At 48.2% G+C, this 16,408-nt stretch overlaps 1 protein-coding gene across 1 annotated transcript; it reads right to left on the reverse strand.

Annotated features, from left to right (window-relative positions):
• Nucleotides 1-66: 66 nt before the first annotated feature.
• smtnl (smoothelin, like) lies at nt 67-15,630 on the reverse strand. Its single transcript, XM_076282059.1, has 9 exons — nt 14,604-15,630; nt 4,057-4,138; nt 3,677-3,940; nt 3,488-3,550; nt 3,287-3,353; nt 2,703-2,846; nt 2,437-2,560; nt 1,543-1,694; nt 67-822 (listed from the first exon to the last, which is right to left on the reverse strand). Exons 1-9 carry the CDS (start codon nt 15,135-15,137, stop codon nt 696-698), a joined length of 1,557 nt encoding a protein of 518 aa, XP_076138174.1. The 5' UTR covers nt 15,138-15,630; the 3' UTR covers nt 67-695.
• Between the last annotated feature and the right edge of the window lie 778 nt (nt 15,631-16,408).

Here is a 16,408-nt window from a genome sequence, read left to right on the forward strand (position 1 = left end):
GTCTTCATGTTTATGCATAACGTGGAACATACAATTCCAAAGAGAATGGAAATCAAGCACCCCAAATAGATTAAATGGTGTGAAACTAGTGAATTTATTTAAATCTTTTCATTTCATTCGTAAATTCACCAAAATAATGAGAATAAAACATCACTTTTTACTCTCCCCTCTCCACAGTTGTTCACTCCTCACTTCTCACACCTCAAGTCACTGTGGAGGAAGGTTGACTTGGGGGTTTATATCAACTGTGGATTCTTAGTTTGAAACTTAAACACATGCTGGTGCCAGAGACCATACCACACATGATGACAAACAGTAGCCTACTAGAGATAAATAAAAACATTCAAACGAAGAATAAAAAAGTGATAATTATGAGCTTTAAAAGAAAAAACGAAACATATCTAGGCTACTGTACAAGATAATCTTATGAGCACCAACGCTCAAAAATGTTTGCAGCGAGACAAGCTCTCCATGGCAGTGTGTTTGCAACAACGTGCAATCACTGGGCACTGGGCACTCTGACAGTCTCCACCTCATCAATATCTAAGTCTTCCACCTGCAGAGGACCGCTGCTTTTATGTCCATAATCTGTGGTAAGGCACAGTATGATCCACAAGGGGGCAATGCTGCTCTTTAGGTCTCCACTGAATGTCCAAATCACCAGTGAAAGACTGACAACGAACAGGTCGGTGAGTTCACTCGAACTTGCGCAAGTGATTGTAGAGGGACTGGACGTATGTGAAGACGCACATGGGGTCTGGCTTGCGGCCCATCACCATCATGTCCTCCACCTCAATGAGACGATCACAGCCGGCCTTCTCCCTGGAACAGCCAAATGGAGCAGAGAGTGAGTGTTCATCCATGCCATACGTGTGAAACAATTGAAGGTGAACCACTAACTTTAGGAAATATTTACTTTCATTGCAGTCTTATACAGTAGGAAAGAGTGAGCCTTTATTTGAACTATAAGATGGCAGTGAGGTGATGTGAAATTCTAAGATGTGGAGAGGATAAGAGGGACGCGGTGCGGTGGTGGTGGTGGTGGTGGGGGGGGGGGGGGCACTTCTTGCTCGACAGATATTCACTAGCATGGCCCTCCAGCTTTAAGTGTGGGGTACAGATCTTCCAGACAGAGATGCAGTGGAAAGTCTGTAACTCTACCCGCTGTCTCCCTCTGGCATGGGGTATGAGTATGACTGCTGCTCGTGATTTGTGAGGCCTGCTGTGCCTACAGCTAGGAGGGCTTCTGAGAATTATGTCTTTCATTTGTATGGTGATTATTCACTAAGTTATGAATTTTACCATAGACGGCTGAGCCAATAAATGTGCTGCATGCAGTTAAATGTAGCCTATACAGTCATAATAATGAAAATGAGAGCATGTATGCCTATACTATACATTATGTATACAATTACACATTTCATAATGAATTGTAGTATCACATCTATGAAGTTGCATGGTGTAGTTGCCTGGTGTAGTTCAGATAGAAAAGTAAGTTAGTCAAATTTTTTAAATAATGTTCAGTAATGTATATCTACTCACTCTGCAATGCCGAATGCCATCTCAAAGTTGTGTTTGCGATCAGCAGGTGTCAGCACATTGTAGTCAAACTCAGTGGGGAAGAAGGAGTGCACAAGGGCACAGAAGGCCATGCCATCACTCCAGCTGGACGAGAAGTTTTGGATATCAATGTTCTGAGGAAGAAAAGCAAGGTAAGAGATAGGTGTGATTGACTGTGGGTATCCATAAAGCATAGTAAATACACAATGCATTAGCAAATTGTTATTTATCATGGAATGTCCTTAGTAAGCATTATGGTCTGACTAATAGGAAAAAAATACACAAGGAATTTTAAATGTTTCTGAACCACTTCCCCTGACTAACTGATTTCAGACATGCTTTTCAAACTGTGTAATTTATGGCGATTTTGTCCTCGCTCTCACTTGGCAAATAAAATCCTCAGCTTGTCAATAAGACAATCAGAGTTGTCATGTTTGTAGAGGACTTCTCATTCTTCTGCCCAATGTTTACATCTCCTTCCCCCTCAACTTTAAATTTGCCTTGACCATGAAAGCCCTCTCCTTAACCAAAGCCACATGGAATGTTATGTGGCAGAGCTACAGGAAAGACTGCAGAAGAGAGAGAGAGAGAGAGAGAGAGAGAGAGAGAGAGAGAGAGAGAGAGAGAGAGAGAGAGTACAGCCAGTGCATGGAGCTCTACTTTAGATGCACTACACAGACATGTGAGTTATAGCAGCCGACAGCCAGGCAAGGTGCAGCCAATTAGCACATCAACACTGCACGCTGCACTTAATGTTTGCGTTAAGCTCAGTGAAGCCCTGTTCACTGGAGTTGTCCAGTAATGGCAATTTTCCGTCTCTCTCTCTCTGAGATGGACACTCTTTGTGACGGCAGCACAAACTGGACTATATCTCACCTGGTATCCGATGGTTTTGGAGCGGCACCACTCCAACAGAATCTGCTTGATGCTGCTGGCACTGGACACGCCGAAGCTCTGAGAGCGCTTCAGTTTGGGCTTCGAGTCAAGAGGCTTGGGCCGGCTGGTAATGAGAGGAGAGGAGAAGACAGCCCGGAGTTAGACAACGGAAAGGAGGGAAATGACAACCTACAGGAAAACTGACTGTTGAGATCAGCCCTGTGATGACAGAATAAACACACAGTGCGGTGCGGAAACGTGAATACCTGTTATTCTCCGAGTCGAGCCGCTCGAAGATTGAGCGGCGCGCTTGGGCGCCAATGTTCCGTGGCAGTGTCTGTGACCTCACAAGCTCGCGCCTCCGCTCAGGGCCTCGGCCAAAGGGACTGTCCCCATTTCCATCCAGACCTCTGGGGTTAAGAGGGAACACACATTGTGAGAATTATTTAAGATGGAAAAAGCAAAGCGTGCAGTTCAGCACAAGGTTTTGCTTTCATCAGTTTTAGTTACAGTAATTACACACAGCCTTCTGAACTCTGTTAACACACTGAATCAGAGTGCTGAAATTGTTTAATATATTTAGTCGTAAACTGACAAGCTGCAAAACTTACAAAGCTACATTTTTTCTCGGCCTTCACAACTGACCAAATCTTGGATGAAAAGTTTGTTTTGGTCACTAAGAATGACAGCCCTCATGAATCTTACTGATGTTTTATAAACCATTCATAATTGATTTTATCATGGTCTCATCACACATTTCAGAACATGCAGCATTGGGAATATTTGTATGGAACAAAACTGTCTGGGTTGACCAACTGCCAATTTTCAAACAATTCCTTTTCAGTCTCACCTGTCTGTATTGTGTTGGACAAGTCCTGAATATGTCACTGACTTTGCAGGTGCTGAGGCTGTTCTTTCTGAAAAACAAAATATAGCAGCTGAGTGAATGGAATGATTTTGTGACATGCAGTATTTTTGTCATTATAATAAAAATGTCATAATATAGACTAAAAAGGATTTATCATAATTAGCTGCTGGCTACATTTCTTACCAGACAACCGAGGGGACCCCATTGTTCTAACTGGACTAGGACTCCACGTCTTCACAGTGGGTGCTGTAAGAGGTAAGCACTCAGTCAGAAACACTGTAGTGTCATCGTGACACTGTGACAGTGACATCAAGAGTCAAGAGATCAAAAGACAAAGGCATGTGGGGGGTGTTTGGATAAAAAAGGTCTGACCTTGGTGCACTGGTGAGTCCATCATTCCTTGTGGCTGATTGTCTATGGCAGCCCGGTCACTGGGAGGCTGCAGATCTGTGATGGCAGGGGGCATCGTCCGCATGGGACTGCCGGGGGAGTCGGGGCTCTTCATGACGGAGGCTCCGGAGGTGTCGGCGGTCTTGGTGGTGGCTGTGATGGGCAGGTGAGGCATGGCCATGTTTGCTGGAGCTACGCGCTCACGGGCAGGTGGGGGACTCTCCCTCTGTGCCACCGGACTGGTCTCTGTTGGGATGGAGAGGAGAGAGACCTACTTATCAGATATTGCAGGATGGCCAGAAGGAAAGTCAGAACTGACAGAAATGTAGAGATAGTGAGGTACTGGCCGTGAGTGAGGTTACCTGACATTGGTGTGTGTCCATTTTCCAACCCTGCAGTCGCTGGGGCTGGGTCTACCTCTATGGGTTCCTCTCGCTCAATGCTCTAAGGAAAAACAGAGAAAAAGACAAACCACAGTGTCACTCATTTTTATAATCATGCACCTTTACAACTTACTTTTGCTTTTGCTGTTGGTGTTGTTTTAAGTTGTGTTTAATTTAATTTTAGGATAAGTATGTGCACTGTTTCATGATTCATGTATATAGTACCATGTTTCATTGTATTCAATGATTGCTATCCTTTTCTGCAGATCACTTAAGCTAATTCACAAGTTTTTTTTACGAAGCTCATCAAGAATCAGAGGAATACACTCATGGCCTAAAAAGGAGTATACAGGACTCATGGGATCTAATGTGATTATCCAGTAACTTGTGGCAGAAGATGAAAGGGCATCTGTGCTCCAAATCATGGCGCTCGAAATCCGGCTTAGAGACATTCCCAAAAACAAAAGAGGTCAGGACAGCCAATCACACACTCCTCTGCCCCTCACCACCAGTCTGTATCAAACCCAGGATAGCGCTCAGTTACTGGCCCTAGGCAAATATCCCCTTGTCATTGTTCGTTGCAGCACAGGGGCTTCTTCAGTTCTATTTATATGTTTGCACAAGGCCTCAAGAGCAGTCTGCAAATAGCCCCAAAACACAGAGCCATGTGCTGCTGACAGCCAGGGAGAAAATAACTCGCTATCAGAGGTGCTGTTGTTGCCATGGAGTGTTTGTTGTGACATCGTTTGGAGGTCCAGCTGCCTTTCCCCAGTCCCCAGCCAAAGTGCCTGGCAACACTGGCCACACTTAAAGGTCAGCAGGCGACGGCAGCTGCAGGAGAGTCTCCACTCCACAGTTCACAGACAGGAGCATCATGATCCGGTCAGCCATGAGCAAAAAGGTCATGGCATCATAAGAAGAGGCAAAGCCATCTGGTTAATGCATTCAGCATCCACTGCAATATGATTCCACTGTTTACAGATGAAGTACCGGTATACATGCAGGAAAGGGTACTCCAAACCACAGATCATAAATAGCTTTTATAATGTCTAATATATCTGGAGAATTTGCACTTGTGTTTGCATACTTTGCATATGCCCTAGCTGGCAAAATGAAAGTAAAAACGTTTGTTTGGAGGTTACTCCATCCTGATCTACATACATGTCTGCAGATGGATATGTCCGTGTTTGACTTTGCCAAAAACATTGCAAGTAACACTCAAACACATGTAAATATATACTGTCGAGTATGTATGCACTATAAACACATAAACACGTAGCACAGAAAGAATCACTAGAACGCACACATACACACACATTCATAAATCATACGCAGACACACAGAGTAAGGAAAAGTACATTCCAGAGTGTGTGATGCAGTCAGTAAAGGGGCCGCCGAGCGCTGCCAGGTGAGCTCAGGCGAGAGGAATGCTAGCGGAGTGAGCGCTTCAGAGCCGAGCAGGCCGCTAACAGCTGGATGCCCCGCTGGGAGAGCGAGATAGGGGAAGACGGATTTCGCTCCTTTTGACCGTAAAACTGCTGTAGCTCCGTGCACTGTGCACATACTCTCTCACACACTCGATCCTCCTCCCTCTTTCTCTCTCTCTCTCTCTGTCTTTCTTTCCCTCTGTCTGGCTGAACACCCAGCTCCTCTCTGGAGTCCTAGTTGGCCGTGGCAACGCTCCCGGCCTGGACACGCAGTCATGTGGCGTGGCCCTCTGGAGCTGGGGCGGCAGGCACGTGTGTGTCTTTAGAGCATGCTCACACACTCACTCACACGCAGTAGCCCACTGATAAGAGTGGGTGACTCCTTTCTCTAGGTCTCAGTTAAGACCCCCCCCTTCTCTCTTTCTCTCTCTCTTTCTCTCTCTCTCTCTCTTTCTCACCCGGTGCTGACTGACGTCTGTGTTGGAGTGCACTGGCAGGAAATGCACCACTGTAAGAGGAACGTAAATGCCACTTCGCTGTTTATTATGATTAATGAGGCCTAGAAAGGACATGTCACTGCTTTTTATCTGGCCTCTGGAGGAACTAGAGAAGCTGGTGGTGTGAGGGGTGTGTGTGTGTGTGGGGGGGGGGTGGCAGGGTGTAGACACACCCCACAGACGAACACGCTCTACCTCCCACATAAAAGACCCTCTATCCACCTTCCAGGAACAACAAATCCCCCCGTCCCTGGGAATGCGTCATCAGATTATCAGAGGGGAACAATAAAATATCTGGATGAAAATCGCGAAGCCGAGCAGAAGACATGGAAAAGCCCTAGGTCTCCGCTCGTCCGCCCTACATGGGACGAGGGGAAAATGAAGTTCCACTCTGTTCCCCTGCTGTGATGAGGAAAACCAGTGAGGTTATTTCAGAGCTTGTGTGATTGCTTGCAGTCACTCTGGCTGGTGGGCAGTAGACTCAGTGAGGTCAGTCTGGGGCGTGGTGTTTGGTGAAGGGGGGGGGGTTGTTTTCACATAATTAAACACAGAATCATTGTGTTCACCACACAACACAAGAAGCTAGGAAGACATAAGGCTGTAAAGTCCACAACACTTCCCTTTTTGTGTCAAGGCTGGGAGAATCCTAATGTTTTGAAATAAAATAAACAAATGTAGTTGTCTTCCCAAGGGCAAACCCTAATAATACAACCCCTACACTTTGTTTGAAGGCTGTGACACTTCAACGTAACTTTGCCCTTAAGCGCCAAGGCTGGGGCTGCCAGACTAGTCAAGGAGGCTTTCATGCAACTCTAAATGTCAGCCTCATCCCATGCGAGTTCTCAGGGCCAGAACATGAATTTTCCCCCTTGGCAAGATGCCCTAAAAGTACCGTTGTTCAAACAAGAGGATCGAGATGGATTATCTGAGTGTCAGAGTCTATATGAGTCTCGAACAATGCTGGTTATACGTGGAGTGACACAATGGAGAGCTTAGAGGGGCACATGCTGAAAACAAAGACCCAAATAGAGCCCTGATTAATAAAGCCCATGGGAATTTTTTTATCTGATGTGGAAAGAGAGCCTCCTCCTCATCATCCTCCTTTTCGAGCCACCGTGATGAAAGAAAACCCGACACTGAGGGAAAACGGGGGAATAACATCGTCCAACAAAACGGGAGGGGTGGGGGCTGAAAGACAGGCCAAGATGGAGAAAGAGTAAATAACACTAAATAGACACTGGAGAGAAGAATAATAAAGGAATGGACAACGTAAAACAAAAGGATGACTGAAAGTGAGAGAGAGAAAAAAAAATAGGCAAAGAGAGAGGGAGATCATAGACCTTTGAGGGGGATATTTGAGCCCATTTTGCTCTGGCTGACATTTGAGATTCCCGGAACCTTGGGGATGCTGTGGAATGGAACGCGACAACAATGGGGGCACGCTGTCAGAGCGCACCGCGGGGCTGAGTGGGTTATTCCCGCATCTGTCACTCAGACCATGGGCATGGACATAGTGCTACAGATAGCGCACTCTCTGGCTCTGCACACTGGCATTGAATGCCCTGTTGATATGTCTTGGGCTGGTTTATTTTCCATGCATCACACACAAATATCCGCTAAGTGAAGGAACATAAGAATGTAACATCTTATGTCCCTCTTGGCAATTAGATGGCGATCCAAGTCTGAGAGCACTCTGTTGTGTTTGTCAGTTCCAGATCATTCCATGTTGACAACTCATAAAGAGACAAATAGTCTCTTTGTGTGACTACCCCCTCATACATCAAATGAGATCAACAGTGAAAGCACTTTCACCATGTACCTCCATGGACAGCTCAGCCCAGAACCCTCCCCAGACAGCAGTTGACTCTGGGGCAGGTCCGGCCCTGATCTGGCCCAGATGTGGTGGTTGTGTGCCACATCAGGGCCGCATCCGCCCCAGAGTCGGCTGTAAAACAATGGATTTACTAGGGACCGCAGGGGGAGGAATCCAAAGTGCTTTTATAAGTCTACCCACCCTGCTGTGGTTTTGCATGCCATTTCTTGAATAGCGGAGGCCGTGGCAGCTCAGTTTCCTCTAATCTGTCTGAGGAACCAGACAGTGATTGGAGCCCCTATGTTCCACCGAATGAGGCTTCTGGGTGCCTCTGTTCTACCACTGCTCTGTAATTTCCTCCCCGGTACTCAAGTCGACCATGGTAAGGAAAGCAGGACTAACACCTGTTGTTCAAAGATCTACAGAGCCTGCAATTTCTCACCTCTCTCCATGAGGAAGGCGGTCTAAGCCAACGCAGTGTGTGCAGATAGAAATAGAGAAGGGGGGCCCTTTGAAAAGTTTACTACCACTTCCATTAAACCACTCGCAGTGGGGCTTTCATTCCATCCAAGGGGGGTCTGGGGTGGGGCGCTGTTTACAGAGGAAAGCGTAGGCAGGGGAGCGGAGTCCGGCTCTCCCTCAGGCAATAGAAAAACACTTAGCGCCGCTCATGGGAAAACAAGATGTTTGGGTCATTTGTACTCATCTGTCAGCAAGGATAGAGTAAAATATTGCTCTGACCTGCAGTTTCCCTCATGGGTCTACATCTCTTCAAATAAGCTACAAATAACTCCAAAACAACAGCAGCCAATGGAACGGCTATTCCCCCCATTTTATCACCTGGAGTCATCTGTAACGTCTCATGAGTGGGATCCCAAGTGCACAACAGGATCAAACAATGCTTCAACTGTGAGGTGATCCTCATCCAAGACTTCAAAGTTCATATGATTACAAACATGTGAGTGGCGGGCTGCAGCACTCCTCTAATTCAATTTGAGAGCGTGTGGTGGTGGCTTCAGGCGACGAACGCTCCTCACTAGTCCCACAAGCAGGCTACAGGGGTGGGACAGCGCGGCCTGGAGCTGGAGGGCATAGCAGCAGTTGACCACAGCAGTCGGCACGCAGCAGATCCGAAGGGCCGTGGCCCAGCTCTTAGGTTTCGCCTCGCCATCTGCAGAGGATATCAACACAGCCTCTGCCCTCTGCCCTCTGCCCTGACCAACAAACATGGAGAGGGGCGAGACGCAGGCGTCCAGGAGGACACAAAAGACCCCTGCACCACAGGGGGAGGAACAGGCAATGTGTGTGTGTGTGTGTGTGTGTGTCTCTCTCTCTCTCATGTTGAAGGCTTTTCTTCACCACCACCACCACCCCTAGTCTCTACATCTAGATGCTGCCGCCAAACTTCAAAAGCATTTCTATGATAGCAGCTGACTCTGGCACAGATCTGGTGCTCCAGACCTGCTCCAGACTGATGTCCTGTCAGGCGTATGCTGGTGTGAAGACCTGAGAGTGGTTCCGAGGTGCCTCGGCCTCCCTACTTGAGTTGCCCCCACGCCATCCTACTCCTCCTCACCCTGCTCTCAGACCCTAGTGGACCAACACAATGGATATGACGGGGCAGTGAGGTCACCCTGTAAACAGAGAATTATTAACCTGTAACCACGGAGATGAAAATACATGCCATTGTCTGGAAGTAATTAGGAAAGCCAGGGGCTGTGTGGGAGGGGTCTGGATGCCTTTCTCCCTCTCTCTCTCTCTCTCTCTCTCTCTCTCTTTCTCTAACCCCTCACCCAGCGGTACCATTCACCCAGCCCTTGCTCTCATTCCCTCGAACCCTCTCTCTTTCTTTCTCTCTCCTTCAGTCTGACTCTCACCTTCCCTTGTTGACTCTCTCTCTCTCTTTCTCTCTCTCTCGTTCTCTCAGTCTTCCTGGCTCTCCATTGTGCTCCAGTGTATTGACAGCCCTGCTAAGGTCTTTTTGTGTTGTGCTCTCTGGCTGCTGGCAGGAGTCTGCACTGTTCAGTCTGATCCAGGCCCAGAGGCCGAGAGGGAGGGGATCAAAAGATCAGTTTCATTTTCACCGAGACGCCTTCGGGTTATAAGGCAGCGGACTGTCTGGTGTCAGTATGTCAAGCTTGTTTATCATTCGTGTACAGATACATACATGCAGAGGCCCTCACAATATCCATTTGTACACATGCACTGAATGGTGCTGACAAATGTTGGCAATAGCTCTGAAGCCTTATGGGGTGTTTTAGATCAAAGCCAGTGTCTCCTACTCAGAACATAACTTAAAAGGCTGCGAAGGGCTTTTGACACCGCATTACGTGATGTGTGTGTTCTCTCCGTGTGTGGGGGTGTGTGTCTACGTGTGTGTTTTTTGTGTCTGTTTGAGTATTTCACTTAATAGCCAGTAATCACAACCAGCATTTGTTTTGGACATGGATTAAAACTATTTTGGTGCTTTTACACAAGTACTTGTAAACGAGATCCTCCATCAGACGCTATACATGGGCCATGAGTAATGATCAAGCCATGTCGAGCAAATTACACAATCTGGTGGTGATTACATGTTTTGAGCTTGGACACCAGATAAGGCTGGGCCGGGTGACATGGTTATGACAGCCTGGGTGATCTTACCGGAATACAGGGGCTCACTGGGGCCCGGCATGGGGGTGATTTATAAGGAGGGGATCTGTTATCTGAGAGTGGAGCAACAGGTCGTTGTCCTGCTCCCCCTCTGAGAAGTTCAAGCTGGTACTTTAGACACAATGATTACATTTTCATATAGGCTACAGTGTGTGTGTGTGTATGTGTGTGTGTGTTAGAGACAGAGAGAGAGAGAGTGAGTGAGAGTGTGTGAGTGTGGCTGTTTACAAGTGGTTTTAAAATGCCTTTAGGATCGGATAGCACTAAATACAAGTGTAAACAACCACCAATATGCATTGTGATTTAATCACTCAGACCACTTGCTGACGTGGTTTGGCAAGCAATTGACCACATATTTTTGTAGCATAAACACTAACATGTCCTGCTGCATCTTTAACAGGAACACTTCACGGAGTGACATAGTTAGTAATTCAATCTGAACACAAATGGTCTCTGGTTGTTCACCTTGGACACAGGTGCAAACAGTGATGTGTCTCAACTGCTTGCCTGTGATTCAATCACTGAAACACATTTGAAAGCCAAGTATAAACAGGGCCAGTGTCTATAGGAGCTCTCAGCTCCAATGTGCAACTGAAGGGTGTGTTGAGGTCAGAGTGGGGTCTAAGAGTCGAGGGCCTGCTGTTCTTTGTGTGCTTGTGTTTGTGTGTGTGTCTCTCTTTGTGTGTGTGTGTGCATGTGCATGTGCGTGCATGTGTGTGTGTTGTGTGTGTGTGTGCGTGCGTGCGTGCGTGCGTGCGTGTGTTTATGTGCACATGTGTGTGTGTGACTATGAAAAGAAAGTGTATGAGTGTTTGTATGTCTGTGTTCTCTCAGTGTGACAGCGTGAGTGTGTTCTGACGGAGTTTCCACAGATAACAGTCATGCACAACTTATCGCTCTCCTAAAACACACTCACAGACAGACACACACACACACACACACACACACACACACACACACACACAGACACACACACACACACACACACACACACACACACACAGACACACACACACACACACACACACACACACATATACACACACCCATACACACACACACACACACACACACAGCCTAGCACACGTACTGAGCCCTGTGTGCACTGGGGAGTGTGAGATTTACTCTGTGAGGCTGTGCTGCTCTCCAGAGAAATCAAAGATAACCCACTGACCTGTGAACCATCCGTCCACTTCATCAGTAATGGGGAACAGCAGCTCTCTCTCCACCACTGAAGTGGAGGAATGCATTGTGCAGTGGAGTAGGCTTTTCTCTCTTTCATACACACACACACACACACACACACACACACACACACACACACACTTACACTCACACAGGTGTGGTCTCTATGTGCATATTAAACTCCCTTGGACCTATGCAAGGGGGGTTGTTCAAACGGAAAGAGGGAGAGAGAAGGAGAAAGAGTTAGGGTGGGGGGGGGGGTGAGGGAATAGAGGAAGGGGCCAGTCTTCAGGAACCAAAGCCTTCTGTGGAAAAGCCTGGAGAGAGAGGGATCTGACCTGGGTGTTCTTCTAATCCTGCCTCAGTCAATGGACTTCAAATGAGGCAGAATGTCGACACAATGGGCCATTGAGCCCGCGGAGACGCTGTGGTAATTGGCAAAAAAAAAAAAAAAAGAGAGCCGTGTGTGGCTCCTGACTGAGACTGGGAACAGGCTGAGCTGTGGAGAGGCTTACTGCTGGAGATGAGAGGGCGAGGAGGGGGAGAGAGATTCCTCTGTGACCCTGTCAGAGCTGGGGAGGGAGGTGAGGGTGGGGTGAGTTTGTGGTGGTGCCCCCCTCCCTTGCCTCATCACCCTCCAAACACACAGGGGAGGGGGAAGCATTAGAGGCCTCCAAACCATGACTATGTTGTGACTGTGGTTGCAGGGATCTGAGCTATTTGCACGTACAAGGAGACATTCAAAATAACCCCCTCTTAGATGAAAAGAAAACGGACACACGCATGTTAGATCTGGCCTGCTTTTGGGTTGAGATAGAAGTCTGCCTGACGTACCACAGACCCTGCCACAACAGCATGATAATGAGATAGGGCCTCAACCAGATATGAATCTCAGAGAAATCACACAGGCCATAACAAATACTGATAGCAGGTCAGACTAAGAGGGAGAGAGAGGCAGATAGAGAGGAGAGGAGGAGACAGAGAGGCAGATAGAGAGGAGAGGAGGAGACAGAGAGGTAGATAGAGAGGAGAGGAGGAGACAGAGAGGTAGATAGAGAGGAGAGGAGGAGACAGAGATGGCTCATGGTGAGATAGTAGAAGCTGAGGGCCTTTCAAGGGGGTTGAGAGGCTGTGTTTAATGTGTAGCAATGCTACAGTCAAATGATTCAGTCTCTGCATGCTGACAGGGCAGGCCTGCACACATCCCTTACCTGGCAAAGCTCTCCCTTGCTCCCCCTTCTCTATCTCTCTCTTTCTATCTGTCTGTCTGTGTGTGTGTGTGTGTGTGTGTGTGTGTGTGTGTGTGTGTGTGTGTGTGTGTGTGTGTGTGTGCCTTGGTGTTGTGCTGCAGGGCTGGAGCTGGAGGAGGTTGTGCAGACGCTGCCTCCAGTGCCGTGAGCTGTCCTGCGGGAAACCTGCGGTGACGGCGCGGAGGCTTTTTACGAGGCTGCGCCGGCGCTCCGTCAGGACGCTGCGGCAGGTGTGGATGTGGCGGAGGAGCAGCCATCTGTCCTTGATAACAGCCCTGCGTTCTGTTTCCATTCACTCTCACTAATCAGGACGGGAGGAGCTGGCCCGAATTGCCAAAACCTCACTCTTAGGGAATGATAGATGGGGCTTTTTCCACTGCTCTGCAGTTTGTTCGCTGCAAACGTGTTCGATCAACGACTTTGTAGACGTTATAGAGTTAGAGAATGAATGACCAAAATGCAAAACTCACACATTGGAAAAAAGCAAATGACAGGGCACAAATTTGAATGACTGCAGCCAGTGAATTTGTGTGTGACGCAATTGCTCTCTGTCTCCCTGTTTTACAACACTAATGTGCAAAAGTGAATCTCCTGGCTTAAGTGTGTGTTTTTGTGTGTGCGTGTGTGCGTGTGTGTGTGTGTGTGTGTGTGTGTGTGTGTGTGTGTTACAGTTACATAGGCAGAGGGAGTCGTGTGTGTGTGTGTGTGTGTGTGTGTGTGTTACAGAGTCAGAGGGAGTCGTGTGTGTGTGTGTGTGTGTGTGTGTGTGTGTGTTTACGCAGCCCGGCTGTTTGCTCTGAATAATCACACTTTTACAGCCATGCCTATGGCTGACAGACAGCAGCTGGGAAACTCATGGGCACTCCAGACGCCACCCGCCCTGTCTCCAGCCCCCAAACAGCCCCACTACAGCCAACCTACTGACCATCTGCCCTGGTCTCAATCCACATCAGAGTTAGAGAGCTGCACCACGTGTCAATAGCATAAGAATTCTGATTTATGTTTTTCTAACTGTCTGTTTGCTGTTTTCCAGTTAAGGATGTTTAGATGTAGTTGTACTCTAAAATCTTACGTGGACTAGAGCAAGGTAAACAACAAAGATGAATACCATGAATGGAATGATAGTTCTATGTCACTTTCTCTAATGGTTTTGTGTACATTTGTATGGGTGTTTGTTATGTAGTAGGATGTGGTTGTTTATAAAACAGCTGAATTACAGTCATTATTTTTTTTGCTGACCTTCAGTTCGGTCTTGTCTAAAGCTGTCAAACACATGTGGTCCTCTAATAAAACCATATGGGCTGGAGACTGCTACAGGATGAGGGCTGCCAGGTGACAGCAATAATTCAGGCAAAATAAACACAAATGGGCAAGAATCCATTTTGCTTCCACTTCATCATCTGTGAAATATCACCACAGATCATCATGAATTGGAAAGCCCAGCTTGGCTGAGAACATCAGCACGTGAAGATGACACAAAGTATGCTTTTAATCTGGACTTGTGCTGCACTTTTAAGCACATGATGTTCCACAGCTTCTTCTCCAAGCTCTAAAAGCCTGATGTCATTGGGTGATCAGACACTAAATCACTCCTGTAATTTGCTGAGGGGGATTCTCAACTTTTCCAAGAAGGAGTACTGCACCACTCTCACTCAACTCTCATTCTCTCCTGACACTCATCCTGTTTCTCAGTGGTACTCACGTTGGTCTTGCTGGACACTGCAAAGGTGGCCCGGCTGGAGAAGCGCACGGCGGTGGGGCTGGAGGCCAAGCCGCTGGCCGAGCCCATGGCCCCTACGGACGGGGAGGAGGGAGCCGGGGGACTCTGGGAGCTGCCGCTGCCCACCCTGGGTCTCTGGTGCTGACCGGTCCCATCGCTGCTGCTGGCGGTCTGCTGGAGCTGGGGGCTGCCGGAGCCCATGAGGGCGCTGCGGTCACAGGCACTGCCCGTCAGCATCTCCACCTGCCGGGTGAGGGCCTCCAGTTGGCTGCGTAGCTGGCGGTTCTCCTGCTGGAGCTGGGCCACAGCGCGACCCAAGGGCCCGCTGACATGCAGTGCCTCCTCCAGACGCCGCTCCACGCCAAGCTTGAAGGCGCTCACGTCCACGTGGATCTCTCGCACAGCATCACGCAGTGTGCTCTCGTAGCGGGCCAATGCCCCGCACACTGTCTCCCCGTCGCCGGCACTGTTGTCGCCGACACCCTCACCCACCGTGGCTAAAGGACCGGCGTCCATCCCCAGACTCTCACTGACCTTCCACTCCACGTTCCGGTCACCTCTACGCCCAGGGACTCAGCCTCTGGATGCTACAGCCAACAGTCAGTAGCTTCTCCCTCTCAGCCCCAAACTCTTCAACCTCTTAAATCCACTCCAATAAACAAAACAAAGTTGCTCCCCCAGAAAGAGTCCTGCTGATGCTGAGAAAAGTTTCACGTGGCAGGAGAACTACTTCAGATTTCAGTCCTGGAGATACAGAAGTTTTGAAAAACCCTGATGAAAAATCAACTCTGGTGCAAAAACAGCTCTGTGCAGCCCTTGGCACTCAGCTCAGTGAGAGAGTGTGTGTGTGTGTGAGAGCGCTGTCTCTCTCAGAGGATCTTCTGCGACTCTCCCAGCCTCCGTGTGTCTGCTCTGGCCGTTGCGCTGTTTTAAAGCTCGACTCCCTCCGTCAGGTTAATCTCCTACTTCTCTCACTGCCTGGGGGAGGAGGCACAGGGCTGGAGAGGGAGGGAGGGAGAGAGAGAGAGAGAGAGAGAGAGAGGCAGGGAATGAGGGAGGGAGGGGAACAAGGGTGGGAGAGAGAGAGAGGAGGAGGAGAGCTTGTTCCATTTTTTTTTCAGCTTTCAGTTGGCTGTTAGAGAGAGTACTCTCTGTTTGTGTTGCCTCCCCCCCTCCTACCACTGCCTCCCTTCTCCCTGGTGTATTTGTGTCCCTACTCTCTTTGGTGGCATAATTCCTGGTCCACATTCTCTCTCTCTCTCTCTTTCTCTCAGCTTCACTCTCTCTATCTCTAGAAAACTCCCACTCCCACTGCCCACTGTCTTTCTCTTTTCTCTATCTCTCTCTCACACACAAATTCATATGCACACTGCGGATAACAAAAGTTTCTCCTCGCAGAGTTCTTGGCTTCCAACTCGGGGTGATCACGCCAGCTGTTCTTTTGGTATCTCAGCCACCGGTCAGAGAGCAGTTCCTTCCCTTTTTTCTAATCTCTTCCCCTTATTCTCACAGACTGACACCATTGTGTAACTGCGAGTAAGATAAAGAAGCAGCAGCTTTCAAAGAGCGTGTGTGTACCTTCATTCATATGATCCCATTTGAATACAGTCCGATTCTTTCATGTGGGAGACTTGATGAAAAGTTTGTAGAGGATGTAGCTCTCTTTTTAATAGATAACTCTAATCTCACGCATCAGTGAAAAAGTCTGCATCTGATCAGGCTAGCAGCAAGCATGACATTGCTTGTTTTATGCTGGTTAATCACTAGCTTAATGATAGAGACGAGAG

The sequence above is a fragment of the Alosa pseudoharengus genome, unplaced genomic scaffold (assembly GCF_046254945.1).
Source record: "Alosa pseudoharengus isolate Yale_2024_CS ecotype anadromous, Long Island Sound unplaced genomic scaffold, YU_APseudo_1.1 YU_APseudo_1.1_scf_13, whole genome shotgun sequence".
Classification (NCBI taxonomy): Eukaryota; Metazoa; Chordata; class Actinopteri; order Clupeiformes; family Clupeidae; genus Alosa; species Alosa pseudoharengus.

Bases quoted from the DNA above. Each gene is read 5' to 3' on its own strand.
- smtnl (XM_076282059.1), bottom strand. From the start codon at position 15,137: ATGGACGCCGGTCCTTTAGCCACGGTGGGTGAGGGTGTCGGCGACAAC. The intron at 2,561-2,702 runs GTATTCACGTTT...TCTCATTACCAG, and splicing joins CTCGACTCGGAGAATAACAG to CCGGCCCAAGCCTCTTGACT. The intron at 1,695-2,436 runs GTGAGATATAGT...TTTCTTCCTCAG, and splicing joins CCAAAACCATCGGATACCAG to AACATTGATATCCAAAACTT.